Source organism: Protopterus annectens, chromosome 10.part0 (genome assembly GCF_019279795.1).
Source record: "Protopterus annectens isolate FY-2018-M chromosome 10.part0, PAN1.0, whole genome shotgun sequence".
In the NCBI taxonomy this organism is placed as follows: domain Eukaryota; kingdom Metazoa; phylum Chordata; order Ceratodontiformes; family Protopteridae; genus Protopterus; species Protopterus annectens.
The window spans coordinates 1,656,569,004-1,656,594,244 of record NC_056744.1 but is presented as its reverse complement, the minus strand read 5'-3'; the positions used below and the strand labels follow the sequence as shown (position 1 = coordinate 1,656,594,244).

Below are 25,241 nucleotides of genomic sequence, written 5' to 3'. Positions count from 1 at the left end.
AGGCATTCACAGCTGAAGAAATGCATGTGATACATTTCAATTTGGGTAGCAAATGCTTTCTATCTGGTCACACAAGTAGCCGTTACAAGACATGTACAAATAAACATGTGAAGTTTTACTCATTTTCATTGCCGTTTTATATCTAGAAATGGAGAGCAAGACTTTGTCTTGAGAAGCTATATTGAAACTTAAGGTATGTGGAAAGCACCATATTTACTATTGTGAAAGGAAAACTTCACCTTGTTTTACAGTTTAACTCTACCTTTATGCTACTGTTCTCCCTACAGTATGGTTTCAGTATTGTGTAGGTACCAGAAACCTGCTTGTACTTCATAAAACTTTCATTTCCTTGAAATCAAAGGAAGAGAAAGGCCATACACTTTTTTTTTTTAAGCTTAACATCTCACATACTTTGCAGAGGAATTTGTCTCCGCCTTAGACACAGAGAAATCTGTAATGTATGTGTAACATATGTGAATGGACCATCTTTATGTGACAGCCATTTGTGCTTGTCTCATTGACATTGCCTGTGTTCATATTTATCACCAAACTGTTGTTTTGTAGTCTGACAGTTGTGGAGTTTGCCAGGGGTAGAGAGACACATTAGTAAGCATATCTAAAGTAGTTATGCACATCATTTCATAAGAAAAAAATTACTGGGCAGACAGTAAACTGGGGATCCATGCACAGGGCAAAACATACACAGATGACAAAGAAATGTAAAAAGAGTACATGAGCAAACGAGTATCTTGATGTACTTTTGTATAGTAAACTTGTAATTTCGTATAGTAAACTGTGGGGAAGTGGGCTGAAAATCGAGTGGAATGGAGCAGGAAGAGACACCACAGAAAAGAAATGTTTTGTAAATTAAACTCCTCACAATGGCAGTTGTGACTGGAAAAAGCATTACAGACAAAATTAACATGCAGTGAAAAGCTATTGATTTTTTTTTTGGGACACTTCTTGAAACCCTCAGCCACCATAGCTAATAACAGAATGAAAAAGCATAGCCTAGAAACAGTACTGTGAATGTTGCGATGTGTACTGATAAGAGATAAGGGCATAGGTTCATACAAAGTTGCTAAGGTTCATAGGTTGGTACTAGGCTATCAGCCCTAGGGCCTACACAAGCCTAGTCATAACAATTCCCTGGCTATTTCTTCCCACACTATTTACTTCCCTGGACCCCTGTCCAGCAGGGCAACTGACGTGATCCCCGGGGTGAATTTCCTTTCTCCCATCCAATCGCCAAGGTTCCTTTTGAAGAGGGCCAAAGATGCACTCTGCTTGACATGTATGGGCAATCTATTCCAGAGTCTGGGGAGTCTCTGGGTCAGGAACCTACCCCTTCAGCATGTTTTGTTTATTGTGATGACAAGGTTTAGAACCATGGAGCGTGTGGCTCTGAGAGATTGGGATTTCTTTAAGTGTAACATTTCCAACAACTCTGGGTTTGACATGGCCTTGTATGTTAAGCAGAGATCGCCTCTGAGTAGACGATATGCAACAGAGTATAGCTGGAGTTTTTTAAGGTGGTCAGCGTAGGGCATTTGCTTTAGGCCTGTGATTCTTTTAGTGAGGTATTTCTGCGGCCTTTCCAGTTGCAGATGTCTTGAGAGGTACATACCAAATGGGGCGTTGTATTCTATAATGGGTCTAATGAGGGATGAGTACAGTGGGACAATGACCTCCTTTTTTCTGGATGAAAAGCCCTTAGTGATGAGGTGTGCCACATAGAAGGATTTCCTGACTGTTGTGGCGATGTGGTTATCGATGGTGAGACCACTGTCCACCTGTGTCCCTAAGTCTCTTAACACACTTTCGGTGTTTAGTGTACTGCCACCTATATGGTAATTCACAGGTACATGTTTTTTTCCCAAACGCAGTCTATGAGACCATTAGGGTGTCTACCCCATATTCCTAGTTGCTGCAAAGCACTGCCCAAGGTCACATGGTGGGAAAATGAAGACTGAAAGATTCACACTATGTACTCTTAGCACTGAAAGCAGGAGTTTAGTCCACTGCGCTTACTGCCAGACGTATCAGAAGTTCAGTGAGAGGAAGGGAAATGGGTTACTGTGTACCTCAGTTCATCGACAGTTGTAACCATCAGGAGTGCAGTTTCCTGCTAAAGTAGACAGAGGGATTTCTAAGCCTTACAGAGCCCAGAGCAGAGGTAGTACTTATGTCAGTATCAAGGGATCAGTTTTGCTGAAGAGTGTTTATGTTGTACGTTAACAAACCATTTAATGAGTAGAATATCATTAAAAGACAAAAACATAATGCCAGTAAAACATCTGTGACATAAAAAAGTTGCCCAAAGATAAGGAATAGAAAGCTTGTAATATCTGGCTGTAGAATTACAGAACAGCATAGTAAGGAGAAAAGTAACATAACAGTAGTTGTAAAACAAAATGCAACTGAGAAAGAATTTCCTACAGTATTTGTGTATCCCCAAAAAATCTTCCCACTGCAGGGACTGGGGAATAGAATTATTTTCCAGACCCTTAATTTTACTGTGTCATTATCAAGGAGTCAGGTTTGCTTGAAGTCTGATTTTAATGTAGTTTAACAAATTTATTATATGAGCAAAACAACAAAAAATATAGAAAATATAATGCTGCAAGACATCTGTGCCTCAGGAAAAATAAGTTACCCAAGTTTAAGGAATGGAAAGTTGTCATATTTTGTTATAGACTTACTTAATACGGGGAGGAGAAGAACATGAGATTAGTTATGAAACAAATGAAAATAATAAAGCATTTTCTGCAACATTCGGATAAAAAATAAATACATAAAAATCTACTGCAGGCAATGGGGAACAGAATTGTTATTCTCATAGCCCTTTTTTTCCAGTTGTAGCTGTCAGATATGAAAATGCAAGAATTTCTAAGTGCAGTGATAGTTTTGATATGGGGACTGACAGTTCATCTTGGAAAACAAAAGGATACTTTCAACAAAGGCTTGTAATTTAGCTACTTTTTTGGTTACAGCTGTGTAACTCCATACTGTAAAACCAGCTCTGTGACGAAAATAAAGGAGGGTCAGTCCAGGAAAAAAGAAGCAGTCCTATTAAAGAAGTTATATAAAGTGACAATAACTAACACTAATTTCATTATATGTGGGATGTGAATAGTTTACTGCTTCCTTATGTCTAGCATGACTGTTGTGAATTAAACTTGAAATGGATTATGGGAAAGAGAGAAAGGATTGAAGAAAAACAAGATCATGTTGATATGTTAAGCATCATTGGCAGTCATTTGTGGAAAAGCATACTCAAATTATATAAGAAGTACTCAGACTGATTTTGAGGTGCTAAAATAGCTCAGAAAACAAACATTTTTACTTCTAAGATGGAGTTTTCCTCTAAAGGAAGGGGCATGCGTTAACAAATGGGCCAGCTATGGGAATCAAGATAGCTGTATTCAATCTCTTCTTATGCACACTTATTGACATGGAAAGGCAATGATCTCGGAACTGGGTCTAAGTATAAATATGTGGAAAAAGCAATATAAAGAAAAACATGTTAAATATAGGGTCTATATTATATCATCGAACATTTAAAAAGCGAACGATGAATAATCGAACCCATGTAAGCGAAAGCTTACAATCTCGAAAGCTCAGAACAGCTATTTTTTTTTCAAAGGGAAAAAAATCGCTGTTGCAAAAAGAAAAAAAAATTGAAATAATACATAATGTGGGGGGCTTCACCCCCCACACCCCCTACTTAAATATACCAACTTTGTGATCGCACTACAGTGCTGAAAACGGCAAAGTAACAGAAGCAGCCAAGCGAATTCAGTTCATTCCCTGGGAAATAATTCTCTTAAAAGCCACCTCGCTATTTTGCGTTTTCATTGTTTTAAGTTCGACCAAGCCGCATTCGATATAATTCGGCTTCGGTCATCTAATAGGAACCCTAAATGTACATATCTTGTGCAAGTAAACAGTGCACACAGAAGTCAAGGCTGATTTCATTTTTATTTATTGCATTAGGGAGTAAATGAACCTGTTAGCTCTTGAAACCTGTCACTTGGCCATGATCCATCACACAGGAGCAAGGTTAAATACTGTGGTGTGTGTGTGTGTGTGTGTGTGTGTGTGTGTGTGTGTGTGTGTGTGTGTGTGTGTGTGTGTGTGTATACGCGTGCGACACACACACACACACACACACACACACACACACACACACACACACGCAGTTATAGACTAGATCTAAAAAGATAAAAAACATAGTTATTTGACATCCAGGGTGGTGCAGCGGTAGCGTTGTTACCTCACAGCAACAGGTTCTCCTGTTCGATTCTCGGCTGTAGTGCAGGGAGTGCCTTCTGTGTGGAGTCTGCATGTCCTCCCCGTGGTTGGGTGGGCATTCGAAAGACATGCGTAAATGGACGTGCCTTTGTTGAAGGTTGAACGTCGAGCTGGCACCTCGGCGTTCGTGAAAATCTACTGCCGATCATTAGCGGACCAGAGTTCCGCTGTGGTGACCCCTAATCGGGAAAAGTCAAAAGACCAACAACAACAAATGCAAGGCCAAAATCCCAATTCCACTCCTCACTGTATAGCAATCCCACATGAAAAGCATCCAAGCATATTGTATGAAAAAACAACCCTCCTAGAAAGCATTCAGCCTAACAAATTTTTGATCAAACCCACTGCATCCATATTTACATGCATGTCTATATCTATTTCTAGATCTAGATAGATGAGTCTATATTGAATCATCAGTGTTAACTTACGATGTGAACAATGTTGTGTCTTTCAGCTTATCCCAGTTAGGGGTCGCCACAGCGGTACTCCGGTCCGCTAATGTTTAGTAGTGGATTTTTACATGCCAAGTTACCAGCCCTGACGCACAACCTTCAACGAAGGCACGCCCATTCATGCATGCCTCCACACAGAAGACGCTCTAGCTGAGAATCGAATGGGACAACGTCTTGCTGTGAGGCGACAACGCTACCGCAGCACCACTACCGCAGGTTAATACATTGCAAAAATGTTTTATAGCACAGCCCATCATAAATAAAACAAATCTGTAACAAGTTTTGTTTGCGGAGGACTTGCTTCCCACAAATTTAAATATGATAACTCTGAGATTACACACCACTGTATGCAAGTGAAAACTTTCTTATCGATTGTTGATGAATACTGCAGGTAATTTATTTCTACCAATAAATTCTACTCTAAGTAAGGTTTCTAAAACAACGCTATTTTATCTTTGGGGTGGAGTAAATGTGCATAGTGAGGACAGCGTACATATTAAAAATACACGTGTACATCTCCAGTTGCCCAGTTTGTAACTATGCACAAATCACTTAGCTACAGAATGTTGTGAGGAAATTAGGCTAGGTTCCTCAGTTATCTCCTGGCCCGCATGCCTAATACTCTGAAGTTACGTACATGCTAATTGCATCATCCTAAGAAGACTAACTGAACAAAGCCAGTTGTATATCCTCATATCTGTAACGGGGGCCTAACATAGACTTCAGTGTAAAATAAGCCCTAGAGACTGCAAAGGTACAGCAGCAAAATACAGTACATATAAAAAAGGATACAATGTGTACACGGAGCATAATAAACTACTTAGAACCAGAAAAATAGTTACACGAGCAAATTTCTGTACTAATCTCTTTGATGGGATAGAATAAGAGAAAATTTAGAAAAACCTAAAATACAGAACAGAATCCTGTAAAATGTCATCTGCCTCCTAATCCGATTACAGAACACTTACAATTACTAAAGTTACTAGTCTAAAAAAAATTATGAAGATGAAAAATAATAGAGTGAAACCATTCAATCAGAACACAATAATCTTAGGCCTAGGAAACCATAGTAAAAGTCAAATAACAATTTATTAAAATACACAACTACTACCACTGGCAGATTATAGCAAGAACATCTTAAATGGTCACCTGGGGATCACAACTTCAGGGTGCCCATCAGGCTGGCCAGCAAATTGAGGCCATAATAATTTTTTCACAATTATTTAGTGCTAACTCCAGCACATTTGATTGACTGTGTACAAGCTAAGCATTTGCTCACTGTCTCAACAGAGAAAACAAATGCTTGTACACAGTGTATAATTGACTCAGCATTTCCCTAACTACAAGTAATAAAAAATAAATACTTACTACGGAGACTTACTATGGACATATGTGTGTGTCATGTTGCACTACCATCCTGGAAACTAACATACTGGCTTGGAACTGGATGTGTGAATGTGAAGCCACCAGGCTGGAAGTTTTGCATTCAGACATCTCCACTTTGATCCTGTCTTTTAATTCTGAGCATCGTAATGCAGCATTACACTTTTATATTTTTTTTGCTGCAAGACGAGGAATGCGTTTTTTTTTCTGTTTCGAAGGAACAGTAAAACAGCTATATAATCTTGCAGCCATAGCATAGGTACCCAAGAGAGTGTTGGGAGTGTCTGACTAAGGGTGCAGAGATTTAACAGGGTATTTTGTGCATGCTCTAAAAGAAGAAAGTGTGCACACATATAAAGCGCTAGCTATCTTGGAGAGCATTTCTTTTTCTGCTTGTCATACATCCCAACTGTGCGGTATTTGCAGGATTGCGCTAAAATTTAAACTAAAAAGAATAAAGAGCCAAGATATTCCATGTGGCTCCTTTTAAATAATGATTTTTCCCCAGTTTGATCACTCATTGGCCTCGACCGCGATCTTATCAGTCAGTGGCTGTATGTAAGGGTAACGAGCGGGATCTCTAATTTCAAGACTTTCTGATATGAGTCTGATACAGCAAAAATAGTTTAAAAAAAAAACTTGTGAAATAAACTTCTAGCCCATTGTACTGGCATCGATTCACTGCAAATGAATAGAGGAGTCACATAATACAAATGGAAAAAAATATATCGTGGACTAAATAAGCAGAACCAGCCCGTTGGAGAAACAAAGACGACAATACAGGTGGCACCATAATGAGGCAAGCAGGTTTTAAGGTACAAATGCTGTGTCGCTTAATGGATCATACCATAACGAGACAAGCAACTTGTAAGGAAAGAATGCTGCATTACTTAATGGATCATAACATAACGAGGTGGGCAAGTTTTAAGGTACAGATGCTGCGTCACTTAATGGGTCACACTGTAACGAGACAAGCAACTGTTAAGGAAACAATGCTGCGTTACTTAATGGATCACAGCGTAACGAGACAAGCAAGTTTTAAGGTATGAATGCTGCGTTACTTAATGGATCACAATCACAAGGGTGTTTTTATGTGCCACGCATTTGATAAACATCAATTTGTGTAGCATATAATCAGGTACATCACTAAATTTAATCCTGCAAATTAATTTTCATTTTGTTGGAACTAGTCTGCACTGTGGGGAAATTGGGGAAACTGCACAAAGTGCAATATAAGCAACATAGTCAAGTACATAACTCTCTTTCTTTTTGTTCTTAATTTTGCAGTACTCATTTTTGTTACTGACATGCTTCAGTATCTGCCTGTTTTGTGTGTCATTGTAAATGGGGAAAAAGATGTAGTCTTAGCATGACAGCTATGCTAAGACATGAGCTCCACCAGCTGTCACCCTTTATGCCACCAACATATGAAAAGTTTAAAATGTTCATGTTTAAATGTAAAGAAATATGGTAGTAAATGTTAGTAGATCAGGGTAGGTAAAAATATGTCACTAGGTGTCATGGTATTTCACACCAGGCTACAATGGTGCACTCATCTGCACTCTGTTATTTGAAGTGCATGAAACGAGCAAATAAAGCCTGAAAGTATGTATGTATGTGTCTTTTGGCTTTTCCCGGTTAGGGGTCGCCACAGCGGAACTCCTGTCCGCTAATGATTGGCAGTTGATTTTTACGTGCCGAGTTGCCAGCCCTGACGCACAACCTTCAACGAAGGTACGCCCATTCACGCATGCCTCCACACAGAAGACGCTCTAGCTGAGAATCGAACCTGGCAGCGTCTTACTGTGAGGTGACAAAGCCTGAAAGTATGTAAAAAATAGAATATATGTGCCAGTTTTTTTTTTCTTTCATGCTGTGCTCAATTATTTCATACAGTTAAAAAGAACAGAAGAGGTAACAAGAAGGAAGTTTGGTGGAATACTTCAGGCAATTACCAGACCAGAACACAACTGTAGAAAGAAAGAAAAGGTGATATAGGCAGTTTTATTTTTGAACAGATGCTTTCTTGCCAGTGTGGTCCCTTTTTTATGCTAGGTAAATCCGATTTATAAGGGGACTTGTATCCTGACACATACATAAAATATTTCAAGCATGGGCATTTAATGCCTTTCTAGCCTGCCAATATAACAAAACAGTTGTTCCTATAATAAGTGTAAAGGTTGTTCTTAAAAATATCTAAACTAGTGATTGCTTTAATGTAATTTGGTAGTATATTCCCTGCATCAGCTGCACTCTCGGAGAGCCAATTAGTACACTTCTCATTCCTGTAGAATCTTCAGCATAGGTTGTCTGATTTTCTACTACATTTTGATAACCCCAAACATTCCCGGGGTAGTTGTCTCTAAATGCCCTATATACCTTAATAAGATTTCCTCTTAGATATCTATAAGAGACACTGTACAAGTTCAGATATTGTAGTTTTTCATAATAACTTAAATTTTCACATCCATGGAAGCCCTTGGTATATTTCTGTTGTAATCTTTCCAGTTTACTCATGTTTGCTTTCTTATAAAGCTTCCATATTGCTATTCCATACTCAAGTTTGGGTCTAATGTAACTAACAAACAATGACTTCATCATTTCTAATTTCCTAGACTGTATAAATCTTTTTCTACAACCTATAGTTCTATAACCATCATTCACCATTTGGCTGATATGATTAAAAAAACTAAAAGTTGGATCTGCCCATATACCCAGGTCCTTAAATGAATCTACAGTTTCAATCGTTTTGTTCTGCATTAAATATTCACCTTCCCTTTTATGTCTACCAAATCTCATATGTATAGTTTCTGATGTATTTATCAGCATAGTATTCTCCTGTTCTCAAATGGTCAATTTAGTCAAGTTCTTTTGCAGACATGCCCTATCTGTAACACATGTAATCAGTTTACCCAGTTTCAGATCATCTGCATACAGACGGTACAACACCTCAGATTAAAAAGTTAGGTCTGAAAGATACAATCTAAACAAGTAAGGGCCTAGGACAGAGCCCTGTGGGACACCTTGACTGTAACCAAAGATTTCACCTGTCCAGTTGGTGTGTGATACTTCCCATATCCTATTTGTAAGCAATGCAGCTATCCATCTTAATAAAAGTATATAAACACCTTGTTTTAATTTATGAATCACTCTGTCAAATACTGAAGTTAAATCTATATAAATTACATCACAGCGCAATTTTTCATTCATATCTGCTGTTATATTGTTATAGAACATCATGTAACAGGTGTTAATAGATCTATTTTCAACATATGCATGCTGATGTATGGTTTCGAGTCCCAACCTATCCAGTTCTGACAACTTATCCAATATTACCTTCTCCATTATTTTTCCACATCGTAAGGGTTTGTATGACTCTGGGTTTGTCATACTCCTCTTTCCCTTAAAAACATGTGTAATACGTGCATGATTGCAATCTTGAGGCATCTCCCCATATTTATACGACCTAGTAAATATTAGATGTAATGGTACTGTAAATTCTTGCTGAAGTGTTCTCAGGTCATTATGACTAATTATGTCTCTTCCCTATGCTTTGTTTGGATCCAGTTTCTGTAGTTTTCAATATAATCTAATTTGATTTCAGTATCTGAGGTTAAATGGATGTCATGTGTTTGTTTTCAAAGTTGTTGTTCTACTTTTTATATTTTTTGTTTCTCACCTTAATCAAGTATCTTGTTTTTATGGAAGTATATCCCCCAGACGTTGGGTGCCTAGATCCTGATGTTGAACATTTTTTCCTGGTTTCTTTTTTTTTTTTTTTGCATTCAGTTTCTCTTTCAAAACTTTCCACATTCCTTCTACAGTTTTTCCACTGAAAGCATCACTCTGTCACTCTAATTAGTGCTACACAGTGACTGTTTTGCTTCCATATAAACTCTTTTTAATCTTCTGTGCACTGGTATAGATTTCAGTTTGGCAGAATTATCTAACAACATATTAACCTTTATAACCCCATGATCACTGCACATCAAAGGTAATAAAACTTGACATGAAGTAACAGAGTAACAGTAATTTCTTTAGGAACACAAACAATGTCTGCTGTGTTCTGTCTCCTGACAGTTTTTTGATTTGTTTTTTACAGTCTGACGCAACTGTTGTTCCTGAACATATATTGTGAGTAATTTCCTTACTATTGTTGTTGAATCGATATTATTCCAATCTGTCTCTGGCAAATTTAAGACCCTAGCTACTATTATTCTTGCCTGCTGTGTTTCATGCAAGACGTATGTGAATTCCTCTAGGTCGTCAGCATTTGACCTTGGTGGTCTATACACTCCAAAAGTTGTTATATATTCCAGGGTCGCCTTTATTGTCACAGTTACATAATCTGTAGTAGTGTTATCACTGAACATGTAATAATCACAGCTCTGATAACTATCTTTAATATTTATATCCCAACAGAATTGGTTTCCAGTCAGTGTTCTTTAACCATGTTTCACAAACAATGGCAACATCAATCTTGTTGGAATGTAGGAAAGTTTCCAATGAAAAAATTTATTAATGCTCCTGGCATTAACAACCATCAGAGATGCATCAAATGCTGCTATCTGTGAATTGAAAATTTTCAACTTGGCAAAAAACCTGCCTTGTGTTTGTTAAATATTATAGCAATAACCCACGCCTGGGTGTGGGTAATGCGGGATTTACCCACGGTTGGCATGGTTTGGTCGAGGTGAAGCCGAGGGACCAAACAAAGACAACCGTGGGTAATCCACATTACCCACACCCAGGCGTGGTTATTGCTATTATACTATGACATTATTTAAGAAAAGAAATAATTACTTTTCTTAAATAATGGCATTGTATAATGCCTCTTTGCTGCCCTTCCGCAGCTGTCTGGTATCCGCGGCAGTTCTGATGTACTGCGCATGCCTACGCAGTACATCAGAGTTGTGGCCAAAAGCAACGGAGAAAGCAAGATCTCCGTTGCTTTTTACTGTTTCGCTATGTTAAATGGGTTTAACATAGCGAGACAACTTTAAAATAAGCAATGGAGATCTCCGTTGCTTTTTTTAAACCTGTGTCGCTATGTTAAACTCTTTTAACATAGCGAGACAGTGTTTAGAGACTTATACTAATGGAAAAAGTCCGGGCGACCGGACCTTTCTCCATTAGTATAAGTCGATTTACAACGTGCACGCTGGCCAATCAGCATGCACGTTTTGGAATATTAATGGGGGGTCATGGTATAATGCAAAATATCTGATGCAAAAATTCTCTTCTCTGATCTTGAGAAATGCATGCGATCCTGCCTGAACATGCGTGCCCAAAACTGGGCTTGGATGTTCTACACATTTCCATTTTTTTTAAGTGGGGCTTTTTTTCATGTAGGTATTTACCGAAAACATCTTTTCATTCATGGTGACTTGACTGTCCTTTCTATATGTGACTTGTGAAAATATGTCCTAACACCTGTAAAAGCTGTTATCTAAAAGGGCTATAAATTCCCTACTAACAGTTAGAGACTACCTGTGGATGAGATCATTTGTACCAACATGAATGAAAACAAATCTATACTTCCTTACAGTAAGGCGATCTAAGGCCTGTCTCACATCCCATATTTTTGTTCCTGGCAAGCATAACACTATTCAATGTTCATTATCTTCTCTGGAAATGTATCAGTTCCTCTAATAATAGAATCTCCAATTACACAAATATGTTTTCTGACCAGATCTGAGCAATCTTCAACTTTTAATACAGTAATATCTGCTCCATCACTTGTTACAAATGATTGATTTTTATCACCTGATTGATTATATAATTGAGTAAAGGTATTTTTGATGTTTATTGACAACTTTTATTTATTTTTTTTTTGTTTTAGACATCACATTTTCTGCACTGCTGTGATGCATTTATTTGTGTATGTATATGTGGGGGTGGGGCTTGCTTATTCTGTTTATATTTTGCATCATTTTGTTCTTGTTTTTTAAACTTGTATTTCTGGAGTAGTGGTATTCCACAGTCCTAGGAGTTGGAGAAGATTTTTTAGTAGGTATGGAAATTTCACCCTATTAGCTGTCCATATTTTTTGGGTAGATATACTTACTTTTCAAGAGCATTTGTCCAGATTTTTGATGATTGCAGATTGAGGGGTATAGCTTGGTTGGTGTTTGGGAGAAAAGGAAAACTGGTAAGGCGTCAGGATTTAGGATTCTTCTACAGTCCAGCATTACATCCCACAGTAGAGAGGATTGGAGAGCCAAGGGCAGATTCCTACAACGCACTTTCCTTTTTTCTTAGTGTTGTTACAAGTCTCGACTCCAGTCAAGGCGACTGCAACATTTGTTTATGCTGCAGCCAGACTGGAGAAGGTGGACAGTTGAGACTAACTTGAACTTAACACTGAGATGATTTAATCTTTAGATCTTAGTTATGTAACGATGCATAGCGGTAGCTTAAATTCTACTCTGTATTCTTAAGTTCATTCATTTATTATTTATTTAACATTTGTTTACCAGGAAAGTCTGACTGGACAAAGGTCCTTTTTCAGTGGAGGCCCGGGGAGAAAAGCTCCATACAGAACGTATATGGTTTAACAATATTTGATTGGTGTTGAAAACACAAAATGATCAAAATACAAGATAACACAGTTTAGACTAGACTGTCAGGAAACTAACATTCAAGAAGCTATATGTTGACTAAGTAATTAGTTATAGTACAATAACTTAGGTTCGAGAAACATAGGTAATATACATGCAATGTTAAACCATTTATATAATGATTCAGAAAAATAAAGTGGAGGTAGGCATAGAATAGAGGAATGAGAGACATTTACAACATTATGCAACTTCAGAGTAGAATTTACATGGTTATTTTTCGATTGGCTGTTCTTGTTTGTCACCTGGGTTAATTGGGTTTTAGTATGCTTGGTATTAATGACAATTGAAGTAGATGTGCTAGTATTTTCTGAGAGAGATGGTTTAGTCAGGAGTAGAGCAAGAGCGTAGCCACTTGGTAGATAAGTGAGCTTTTAGTATTTGTTTAAACTGAAACCGGGCTGGGATAGATATAATGTCATATAAGGTAGATATAATGTCATATGGTTGTGTGTAACTTCTGAAGATTTTATAATTAACTTTAGTACAAAGCTTAACTGTCTTTCCTGGCTGTAAAATAAACAAGAAAATACTGTACATTATTACCTTGTTCCTACCCTATCAATTACAAGGAACTTGGCACTGATGTTACCCAAAGTGCACACTATAAAGTAAATGGGAGGTAACATGAGCTGCTGCTGTGTGCTGCAGCAAAGCAAATTGCTTATACCAGGTGAGCATTCGTTTATAGTATGTTACAAAGAAGGTGCGGGGGAGACGGATAGAGGATAGAGCAAAGATAGCAGAGCAGAAAGGAAATCCAATCTGAGGGAGCCAGCAAGACAATACATGTCCAGCAAGGATGTATACACAGTAAAAACATCCTCAGCAATTACTTATAGCAACACATTTGAAATACATCATCACCAATGGCACATAAAGTAAATTTAAATTTATATTGACACATTTTACATGTAAACTGTCTGCTTAGATGAATTAACATTTTAAAAAATTATAAAACAATAATATATACATAGACATGTGAGTAGATTTTATTGTACTGTGATATTTCACATACTATTTAAATATTCCAAACATTAATGCATTCAGAATATCAGGTGGTTCTATTGCCCTCTGCATTTCCCTATCTTTACAAAACTGCTTATATTTTTGCAACCACAGCTTAGCCAAAAACACTTCTTCTTTAACCAAATATCCTAATGCAACTATTATTTTTTAATGCATTCATGCAGCTATCCATTTCTGTAGACATATTATTGTGAACAACTTCTTATTTATGGCTTAAAACATGCTGGAACAATTACAAATAATATACTTTATGATTACTCTGATGTAATACTTTAAAATATACAGTTATTATAATGGTACTGCAGATATATTGGGCTACCACCACCATAGGTTCATAGGTAGGTACTAGTATATCTCCCCGAAGGCATTTATAAGCCTAGCCAGAATATGTTGGTTTTCGCTGCACCCCTAAATTAGTTCCCTGTGCTTCCGTCCATCAGAGCCACTGAAGTGATCCCTGGGGTAAACTTTCTGTTTCCCATCCACTCGTCAAGGTTTCATTTGAAGAGTGTTAGCGAGGAGCTCTGCCTAATGTAGATTGGAATCTTGTTCCAAAGCATGGGAAGTCTCTGGGATAGGAATCTATCCCTCCAGCATGTCCTATTTATTGTTGTGGTGATGTTTAGATCCCTAGAACATGTGGCTCAAGGGGATAGAGTTTTCTTTAGGTGGAGCATGTCCATTAATTCTGGGTTGGACATGGCCTTGTATGTCAGGCATAGATCACCTCTGAGTAGGCGGTATGCAGCCAAGTACAGCTGGAGTTTCTTCAGTCAAGCTGCATAGGCCATCTGTTTGAGGCCAGTGATCCTCTTGGTGAGGTACTTCTGTGGTCTTTCCAGCTGTTGCAGGTGTCTTGTAAGGTACATCCCAAATGGGGTGTTGCTCTCTCTGATGGGTCTGATGAGTGATGAGTAGAGGGGCACAATGACCTCTTTGATCTGGATGCGAACCCTTTTGCTGTTAGGTGGGCCACATAGAAGGATTTTCTAACCACTTTTGGCAATGTGATTATCAAAGGAGAGATTACTATCTACTTGAGTCCCCAGATCCCTTATAACGTCTTCCGTATTTAGGGGACTCCCACCTATGTCGTAGTTTGTGGGTACTTTGTTTTTTTCCAAAGGGGATGACTATGCACTTTTTGTCATTTAGCTTGAGGCCATGATTTTGACACCAGGTATCTGTCTCAGTGAGACACTTTTGGAGGATGTCTGTTTCAGCCGGAGAGTCAGTTATAGCCCCTAGTTTGCAGTTGTCTGTGAACTTGGTCAGCCATAGTCCTCCTGTGCTTGCTGTACCTCTGAGAAGTATATGCCGAACAGGAGGAGTCCTAGGACTGAGCCCTGGGGAATGCCACTTGTAACCGATTTAGAGTCGGACCTAGCTCCTGCATTTCTCAGCATGTGGGTTCTGTCCGTGAGCCAGTTGGCAACCTGTCTTGTGACATAGGAGTTTATGTTCAGGCTGGTGAGCTTGTCTATAATACCAGAATGGGGAATGGTGTCAAAAGCCTTTGCAAAGTCTAGGTAGGCTGTGTGTACCACTGTTCCCTTGTCTATAGCCTTGGTAACTGTCTCAAAGAAGTCCACCAGGTTTAGGAGGCATGATTTGCACTTAACAAAGCTGAACTGGGTAGGGTCCAGTGTTTGGAGGTTTCCAATGTCTCTGTTAATAAGTTCCATGATGATGCACTCCATAGCCTTGCAGACCAAGCTAGTCAGGCTTATAGGGCGATAGTTCCCAGGGTCTGTTGTGGCTCCACCTTTGTGGAGCAGAATAACCATTGCTGTGCGCCACTCTATGGGTACGTATCCTGTGGAGAAGCTGAGTTTGAACAGTGTGTTTAGGTGAGGGGTTAGTTCATCTTTGAGCTCATGTAGGACGCAGCCTGGGATACCATCCTGTCCCACTGATGCTGTGTTTTTGGCTTCGGAGAGGACTGTTTTAACCTGAGTGGCTGTGATTTCAGGGGCTCTACATTCTTCTGGTATGGTTATGTGCCCTTTTGGGGGTGAGAGGGGGGTGAAGTTTGCACTGAACCTGTCTGCCAGGATGTTGGCGATATCGGTCAGTTCAGTGTATTTTGTGCCATTCTGCACCAACTCCGAGCAAATCTGAGCATTGCCACTTAGCTTCTTGACATAGCTAAAGAATGCCTTGTGGTTATCTTTGGAGTCCTTGGCAACTTTTCTTTCAAAGCTCGCCTTGGATGATTTTATGAGGGATCGTAGTTTCTTGCTGATATTTATCAGGGATGTCTTCCCTTCTTGGGATTTTACTCTCTCCTGTACCAGTTTCCTCCTCTTCTTGTATAGCTTGTTTATGGCAGGGGTCCACCAGACTTGGTTTCCTTTTTTGGAGGAGTGAGTCTTGGTTTTGCTTGAGATATCACGATCCATGCATTCTTGTAGGTGCCCGTATAATGCATTAGTAAAGGATTTTGCAGCTTGGACAGCGTTATCCTTTAGCATGGGGGCTTTGAAACTTTCCACCTCGGTCTTAAATAACGTGAAGTTTGCTTTTGAAAAGTTTTTCACTGTGGTTTGTCCGGGGGTGGGGGCGGAATGTGGATATCCAAAGTGATTTGTTTATGGTCAGATCTAACCAGTGAGGGGTTGACCTCTGGTGTGGAGCACTGGTCACCCATGTTGGTGATAACCAGGTCCAATATGTTGTCACCTCTGGTGGGAGTGTTGACCAGTTGATCAAGGGAGTTTGAGTTTATAAATTCTAGGAAATGTTGGGCAAGGGGGTTAGACCTTGAGTAGTTCTCCCAGTTAATGTTTGGGTAATTGAAATCACCCAATATTAGGGTGTTTGGTAGGACCTTTATGTTTCCCATTGTGCCCAGAAATGTGGAATGGGGGTCCTGGGACATGGTGGGTTATCTGTAGCAAGCTACAATTTGAATTGCAGTTTTGCCCGTTGTTAGTTGTACGTGGATGATCTCTGAAGCATTGTGCTGTGCCACTAACCTGGAGGTTTGGGTACCCTTGATGAATATGGATATGCCCCTGCCTTTTGTATTTCTGTCTCTGTTCTGTGGCCGAAATGTATGGTATGAGTTGTAGCCTTTTAGTGCTGGGGTGCTCTCTGGAGCCTTAAACCAGGTTTCTGTTACTGCACATATATCGATTTTCTCCATACTGAGGAGTGCCTCCAGTGCGTGCATTTTGAAGTTTAGACTTCTGGCATTGAGTAGCATTACCCTAAGTTTTTTGTTACTTGTGCTATTTACAGCGGTGGGTTTGTCTTTTGAGCCTTGCCTAAAAAAGGCACTATGTGGGTGGCAAGAGCCTTGGCCAATATTCAAAAGCCTAAGGGTGATAGGTGCATGCTGTCTCTAGTGAAGCTGCGTGGCTTGTTGAGCATGTCATCTGAGGCGGAGAGACACTGTATCCCCTTTGAATGACACCAGAAACTTAGTCAATTGTTGAAACTGAGAATTTTTTCTTTATACCATGGTATCATTCTTGGTGAGGGCAGGATGCTAGTCAGGGTCATACCAGCCTGGGCTATGGGATCAGAGTGCTCTTCCATGTCTCTTTTCATGTAGTCCAGGGAGGTATGGCTCAGGTCATTCACACCAACACTGTCAATTACAGAGTCGTATTTATACTTGTTTTGAAGTGACCTGAGTGCTTGTTTTATGTGGCGGATCCTGGCACCCGACAGGCAGCTAACAGTAACCTTCTTCTTATTCAGCCTAGTGAGTGGGACGTCAGTGTGTCTGACTATAGAGTGACCTATTACTAGTATGTTGGGTATGTTATTTTGCCTTAAGGGCTGTGATTGCATGGCACACTGGTTTTGTGAAGTATATGTTTCATGGTTTGTGTTGGGTGGGGGGGGGGTGGAGGTTGCTTGGATGTTTGCTTTGGAGGTCTCTGTTGCTTTTGCAGATTTTTATTTAGAGCCTCCGAGTATGTTTTTGTGTATTTATGTGTGTTTTTTGCCAGTGCTGGTTTAATGGGTCTATGTGAGACTGGTGGTGTGATGCAAGTATTTCCCTTCTCCTCTTGACTGAGCCAGTCTTGGGTTGAGAGAGCTTAGCCTCCAGTTTGGCTGTATAATTGCATCTCTCGCATGTATTAGTGTTTGATAGTAGGAGGAGAGGGTTGTCTGTGTACATGAGGCAGTTGTAACATTGCCTCAAAATGCCCAGATTCACCAGTTGGACTGGAGAGTACGCCTGAAACTGCCCTTTGGACATGCCTGGATAGGTATAGTGAACTGTTTTACTGAATGGCTAGTAAGGTCAAATAGAGAGCCTTGTCCTTCTGTACAGTACTGGAGGGTCTAGTGCTAGGGTTTATAAGTGCTTGCTATGAGTTTTGAGCAAGTACTGGGCTGAGAAATGAATGGTTTGAGTGCTTAAGTTGAACGTTTGTCTAGTTCCAAGGGAAAAATTGAAGAGGAGACTTTGTGGAGCCAGGAAAAGTTATACCCTAGCTAACCGGCGCTGCCCAGTGCGCAAAACTGGGCAAATGCGGTATTTATAACAGGGAAATTAAACAAGTATTTGTGCTGTTAGCAAAAATACAATTAAGTCTATAGCTGCTACTTACCTTACAAATAAGACTGCAGAGCTGGTGCTGAAGCAGATGTTATTTACATGAATCGGCATCTAATTAGTTTTTATACTATGTAATTATTCTGTTATTAATTTATTTGCCTTTGATTACAGGAAAAAAGTCTGATTGGGCAAAACCCATTTTCAGGGGAAGTCTGGGGAGAAGAACTCCAGCAGATATACTTATGCCAGAACAAATTATTGCTTAGAAATCTTGATACAAACCGCTAAACATACATTTCTTCTGTGGTGAAATTATACATGATATTACATTTGAAGTATACAACACTTGGTAGGCAACCAGTTTATGTGCAATATGTGTTACAAACAGATGACTTACAACACATGGGTAAGGAGGGTTACAGTATAGTTATTAGCAATAAACAAAATTGAGGTAAGGAATGTAAAACATTAGTTGGTAGGTAGGCCTTAGTTAAAGCTACATGATAGAGAGAGAGGCATTGTATAGCTGATGAGTCAGGGATAGTGGGCGTAGGAATACTAGCCTACTTACTGATATAGAACCTGGTTGTAAGAGAGTTGGGGACCTCTCAACTGTCCAGATGTTTACAGAATGTCCAGATTTTTGTCTCAAAAATTTGGTTTATTTCTCATAAAATTTTTGGTTTTCTAGCAAATCACTGGGCTGATCTGAGGAATGAAATTAGTAAATAATATCAGACATTTTTTATTTCAGACTCCATATCCTTTAGAAAATGCATTTTAATACATACCCTGATATTCTAGCAAATTTCTAAATTTATAAGAGCAATATTTAAAATCTGTCCCTATTTTGGGGCCTTTGTACCCCTATTATTTAAGGCTATGTCCAGATTTCTTGGGCTAAGAGGTTGAGAGGTATAGGGGAGATTATTTGAAGAAAATTTATAAAGTGGGAAAGCCAGAAAGAAATTGAAATGTAAAGTAGTGATTAAGATAGTAAAGAAATTTAAGAGGTGTGATATAAATGTTTGTGTTTAGAAGGGGATACCAGTTAGAAAGTAATATGTGTATGAACTGACAAAGGAAAATGGAGTTTTAAGTGCTTTTAGTAATTTTATGTTTTATTAACAAAGAATTATGAAAGGGTATTGAGGTGGGGGTTAAGGGGGCAGCAGACCCCCTTCCATGCAATACCATTTATATTTTTATTTTTATTTGTTTTTTTTTACCCATCCCATCCTGAGAACCATCTGTCTGATTGCTGCCCGTTTGTTCTGTAACCCGATGACACACCTGTGGCATGGTGGCCACTCAGGCAGCCGCTTCGATCCGCAAGCGTAAAATACCATCACTGTACATGCTAAGACATCCTGATAATATGAATGGTAATATCATACCTAGCCCTGTTTCCATCTAATACAATTCCAAAATGAGAGGGTATGACATGGCAACCTTCAGTGCAAGTAGCATATGCAATAAATTTAAACTCCTTAGGAAATGGGCTTCAGGAAAACGAGCCCGGAAGTGCGGGCGTAAGAGTCTTGGATGAAACAAAGCTACTCCAGCTTTATTTTAAAGTCATAAACAAGGTCCAACTGTACATGATTATAGTTATGAAAATTTAGGCCCTATCCATTCTGACTGCACTGTCTTCAAATATCACCACCGCAAACCTTTATAGTTAATTTGTGCTTACTCTTTAAAAAGTCAGTTCAAGTTCAGTTTCATTCTGGTCTATAGTCTTCCTTCTAGATTCTCTGAAAAAAATATTTTCAGGTTTAAGTTCAAGACGCTGTGTTACTCAGCCACTTTTGTGCTGCCTTGGAAGACTTTGGATTACTTTTGGAGTATTTTTGCTTATCCATGTTGACAAGCATAGTAACTATATTGTCCTTTTCTCAAATTATTGGATTGCATCAGACCCCCTTCCTTACTAGAAAACACCTTCATTTTAGACTGGTTTCTGAAATACTTACCTGGCATATTTTTAGCACCTATAGTACAGCCAGTGGTTTTACCTGACCAATATCTTGTAATTGCCATATTCACAAATGAAATGCAACTTACACCTGGAAAGCCATAACGTAGCATCATTCAAACATAGTGTGCTTCTTAAATACTTAAAAAAAAACTTACCAAATTACCCAGCTAAAGACCGGGTACATCCCTGCCAAGCTGTGACACTACTGTTCACAGTTTGTGAATTGTCTCTTACTACATATTTACTGTCCAACTACAATAAGGTGGGCTAGTACAAAGAGCTGTCTGTGCTCTACTAGTGACGTAAAAAGTGCTTACTGTACCAAGCACATTGTGTGGGAGCAGTTCAAAAGCTGCACTCTAAAACTTCCTTGAAATAATATTACTTTTTATAGGTTCATAGGCACATTGGTGTTTACTAAGCTAATGACCGGGTCTATATTATTTCTTTGAAAGCTTAGGTTGTCGAATGCTCAATGATCAACACTTGAGTCAAAGTTTCAAAATTCCGAATGGCCATATAAGTGAATTCTTTCCTCGGGAAAGAATTTGCTAGGCCGTCCAGAAATAAAATTAACTTTTCAACCTAAACATAGCGGGGGGCTTCACCTCACCCCCCCTAACTAAATATACCAGCTCCGAGATCACTCTACATTGGGGAAAGGGCAAAAACCCGATAACGGCCCAAGGAAAGAATTTGCTTTTATGGCCGTTTGCGATTTTGAAACTTTGATGCTTTGGTGTCGATCATTGTGCATTCGACAACCTAAGCTGACGAAGAAATAATATAGACCCTAATGACCACAAGGGCCTATTTAAGCCTAGCCATGCATCCCAAATCTCTGACAAGTTCTGATACCCTTGATGAGTGTAAGCAGGGGTGTGGGAGATGAAATATTTACATGCAGGGGCCTGGAAGATTAACCATTTACAGGTTGCCTGTGTCATTACAGACATGGATGCCAAACCATTGCACATGAACCGGGTTAGGGAGGAACTCTGCTTCACATGAGTGGGGAGCCTGTTACATAGATTGGGTAGCCTCTGGGATACATACCTGTTTGTCCAGCAGGTCCTATTTATATCACCGGCAAGGTTTAAGTCTTTACAATGGGTAATTCTAGTGCTGTTTGTTTTGTGGATATGCAGGAGGTCCAGCAGAGTAAGGTCTGACAATGCCCTGTATGCCAGGCGTGGATCATAGGAACAAATCTTGAACCAGCTTTCTAAAATTAAGGCAAGCTTCATGATTTTGCACTTGTAAAGGATGCCATTTTCTTTTCCAGAGATACCATTCACCTTATTGAGATAACCGCTATCTGCAATGGAAAGCACCCAACTGTTGTGAAGCCTGATAACATAATGAATTATATTCTAAAGATTTGTATATTTTATATACATTCTCTTTTGTATGTACACCTAGACTAGGATTAGTATAATTTCTGTTCTCTACGAAATATTGTATATTACACGATGTATTACTTTAATGTCTTGGGTAACAAATTTGTGACTGACGTGGTGGGGATCTTCTAGTCCAGACCACCTGAACTCTAATTAAAAAAAAAATTGCAGCAATGTTTTATGTTGCACGAAATAAAAGAAAAATTGAAATGTATTTTGCATCTTTTTCAGGTGCCACAGACGTTTGAGGATGTTGCCGTCTCTTTTTCAGAAGAAGAGTGGAAGATATTAAGAAAACAAGATAAGGAGCTTTATAGAGAAGTGATGGTACAAAACTATGAAAACTTGGTTTCAGTAGGTAAGTGTAGCTTGGGAAGTAAGTCTGGTAGAGTTTGATGTGTAATATTAAAATGCTGTGTTAGGATTATTCAGACGTGTATTTTGTTGGGGTTAATGGAGTTCAGACTTTTTCATTTTATTTGATGTTAAAACAGTCCTCCCTACTGACTGTATACAATCCAAATGGAGAGATGATAAATCAACAAGCAAAGGAGAGTAGTATTGCTGGAATTAAATTCATCCTTAAGTCTTGGCGAGTACCTTCAAGGGTGGACCCTGTTCTTACAAAATCTCACCAAGGAGACACGGTTATACAGGCTGTATTTTATATAGTATATATCATGGACAGAAGTAGGTTAAAAATGAAGAAGATAGCTGGGGGCACAAGTCCCAGAATAAAAACTCCCCAATCATGATAGGCAGACTGGTGCCAGGACCGGAAAAGATGACAGTGTAGAATCCTTAAGACACAAAAACATTCCTAGAATGGGGTTAGGCCAGGCTCAGGAAGATGCCCCCTTGTTGGAGATGGAATTAGTAGTCTACAAAAACTGACAGGCTAAAAAAGAACCATAAAGAAGATTGAGTGGACTACTGAGGATAATAAATAAATAAATGATGTATTGTTGCTATTATGCAAGAAGCCCAGAATTTCCAGACAGAAGATGTACAAAAAGATTCGGAGCTAAATTAGTAGAAAGACAAATACTTGCTCAAAAATGCTGTCAGAAGCTTCAAATCCAAATTTGTGTTCATTAATACAGTAGAATCTTGAAAAACATTATGTAGACCAAGAAATCTTGGGCAATTTGGAAAAAAAAGAGACTCTGGAAGTGCAAAAACATAAAAAGAAAATCTAGAGATTTGTTAAAGATATAAAAAAGAAACATGGAGATGGGCAAAAAAAGAGCAATCTGATATGGTGCAATGTTTATGCAAAGGAGAAAGCCAAGTTAATTTTTTATTTTATTTTTTTATTTATTTATTTAACATTTGTTGACCGGGAATGTCCGACTAGGTTCCACAGAGCCTGTTTTCAGCGGAGGCCCGGGGAGAAATGCTCCAGATGCATGTTTTTGGAATGTGGGAGGAAACCGGAGTACCCGGAGGAAACCCACGCGAACACAGGGAGAACATGCAAACTCCACACAGAAGGCACCCCAGCCGAGAATCGAACCGGAGAACCTCTTGCTGTGAGGCGACAACGTTAACCGCTGCACCACTGTGCCGCCTAATTAGTGCAGAAAAGCAGCTCCAAAGATATTTGAAGAGAAATACAGGCAAAGGCACCCAAATAGGGTAGTCTGAATGAAGAGGTAAAAGCTAGAATCAGAGGGGCTGCAGCCAAATGGCTCAGAGTATAGGTTTAGTCTATGACAGAAGAATGCCAAATAAGCTGAAAAGTAAGGTGTACAAGACAGTGGTGTGACCAGTACTACTGTATGGTACAGAAACTTGGACAGTAAAGGCATAACAGTTGAAGCTAGAGGTGATGGAAATGAAATGCCTGAGAAAGGTGATAGGATGCACACTGTGGGACAGACGAAGAAAGGAGAACATAAGAGGAGAAGCCAAAGTAGCTCAAATTGCAGAAAAGATAAAAGAGAACAGATTACAGTGGTTTGGGCATGTGTAGAAAAGCAGAAGACAATCTGGTGAGGAAGATTTGAGACAGACAGGAAGAAGGTAAGAGGAAGTGAGGATGTCCAACAAAGAGGTGGATGGATTTTGTGAAAGAAGATCTGCGACAGTCAGGCATGAGTTTTGAAGAAGGCAGAGTGTGGCACTGAATCGAGAGAGTTGAAGACAGTTAACACGATACCCTGAGCCCATGAAGAAAAAATAGGAAACGGGGCTGATGATGATGATGATGTACCCAGATATGGAAAATTTCACAATACAAAAAATTAAGATCAAAAAGGGTTACTGTAGAACAGAAGATTAGTAAAGTTAAAAAAATAGAAGCTGAAGTTATGGAATACTGCAAAGTGAAGGACTTAGTGTAGAAAGCTTAACACAGGTTATGTCACAACAAGATGGAACAGTGAGTCCCCCAAGTAAAGAGAAACAGGAAGAACAGGAGACATCTGAAGAAGAAATATGAAGATGGGAAAGAAAAAGAGATTTAATATGGTGCAATATTTATGCAAAGGAGAAAGCAAAAAGTACAGTTGTGTACACTTACCATAAATGTAGATGTTCGAGTGTATTCACTGTTGCAGTCATCACACTTGGGTTATCTGCTTGCAGTAGCCCTCAGTCGGCCACTGCCCTTTTGAATTGCCTTTAGCCCATTAAGCTGTCTGCTTAACAGAGTAGGTCATGGCTACAATTTGGCTCCCAGAAAACAACAAAGTGTAAAGACTTCTCATATTCTTTTTGTGGATGATTTAAAACTGTATAGTTAATCAGATGAGAAACTGAAAGCACAACTGCAAGTGGTCAAAACTTTCTGAGATGACATAAGAATGTCATTTGGTTTTGATAAATACACAAAAGCTGTAGCACTAAAAAAATATTAGTCTGGGACAGTAATGTAATATAAAAGAACCTGAACAGGTGGGAATGTATAAATATTTGGGAATTGTTGAAGGATCAACAATAAAACATGAACAGATGTGACTAAAACTTAGGAAGGAATATTTTAGAAAACTAAAAAAAGATGGAAGAAAAAGCTAAATCTATGCAGACAGTTAAAGACTTCTTGCAAGTCAAGCCTCTGAGGTTCAGTAAGCATTTCCCCTCCAAGCACTGGTCCTTTCCAGCCCCCTCAAGGCCAGTTCAGACAAGATCTAGGGGAAGCAGACCCCCCAAACATCAGCCCCAGGGAATGCAGAGATAAGCAATGGAGTTCCTCCACTTCAAAAGCAGGGAGTGCTAAGCCACTCCCTTATGGAAAGAACTCACAATGACTTTACAACTCCACTCCTTACCTCTGCCCACCTGCTTGTGCCCCTAGGAGGAAAACTCTCCTTTCATGCAAAAACTGGACTTCCATTACCAACGACCAATAGGTACTCAGCATAGTGTCCCAGGGATGCAAATTTTATTTACATATACTGCCAACCCCAAAAGGGTTCCCAGATCTTCCTCCAAACCAATGGGCAGAGGTCCAAAACCAAGTTCATTCCCTGCTGTCCACGAGGGCGATATACAGCCTGTTCCTGCAGACCAGATAGGCCAAGGTTTCTATTCCAGGCTTTTCCT

At 39.2% G+C, this 25,241-nt stretch overlaps 1 protein-coding gene across 1 annotated transcript in view; it reads left to right on the top strand.

Moving 5' to 3' along the window:
• Positions 1 to 25,241, top strand: part of LOC122814379 (zinc finger protein 845-like) — a 281,439-nt gene that overhangs the window by 221,320 nt on the left and 34,878 nt on the right. The window contains exon 12 of the mRNA XM_044086963.1: positions 21,927 to 22,053. Within this exon, the coding sequence (XP_043942898.1) occupies positions 21,927 to 22,053 (127 nt within the window). The remainder of the gene's footprint in view (positions 1 to 21,926; positions 22,054 to 25,241) is intronic.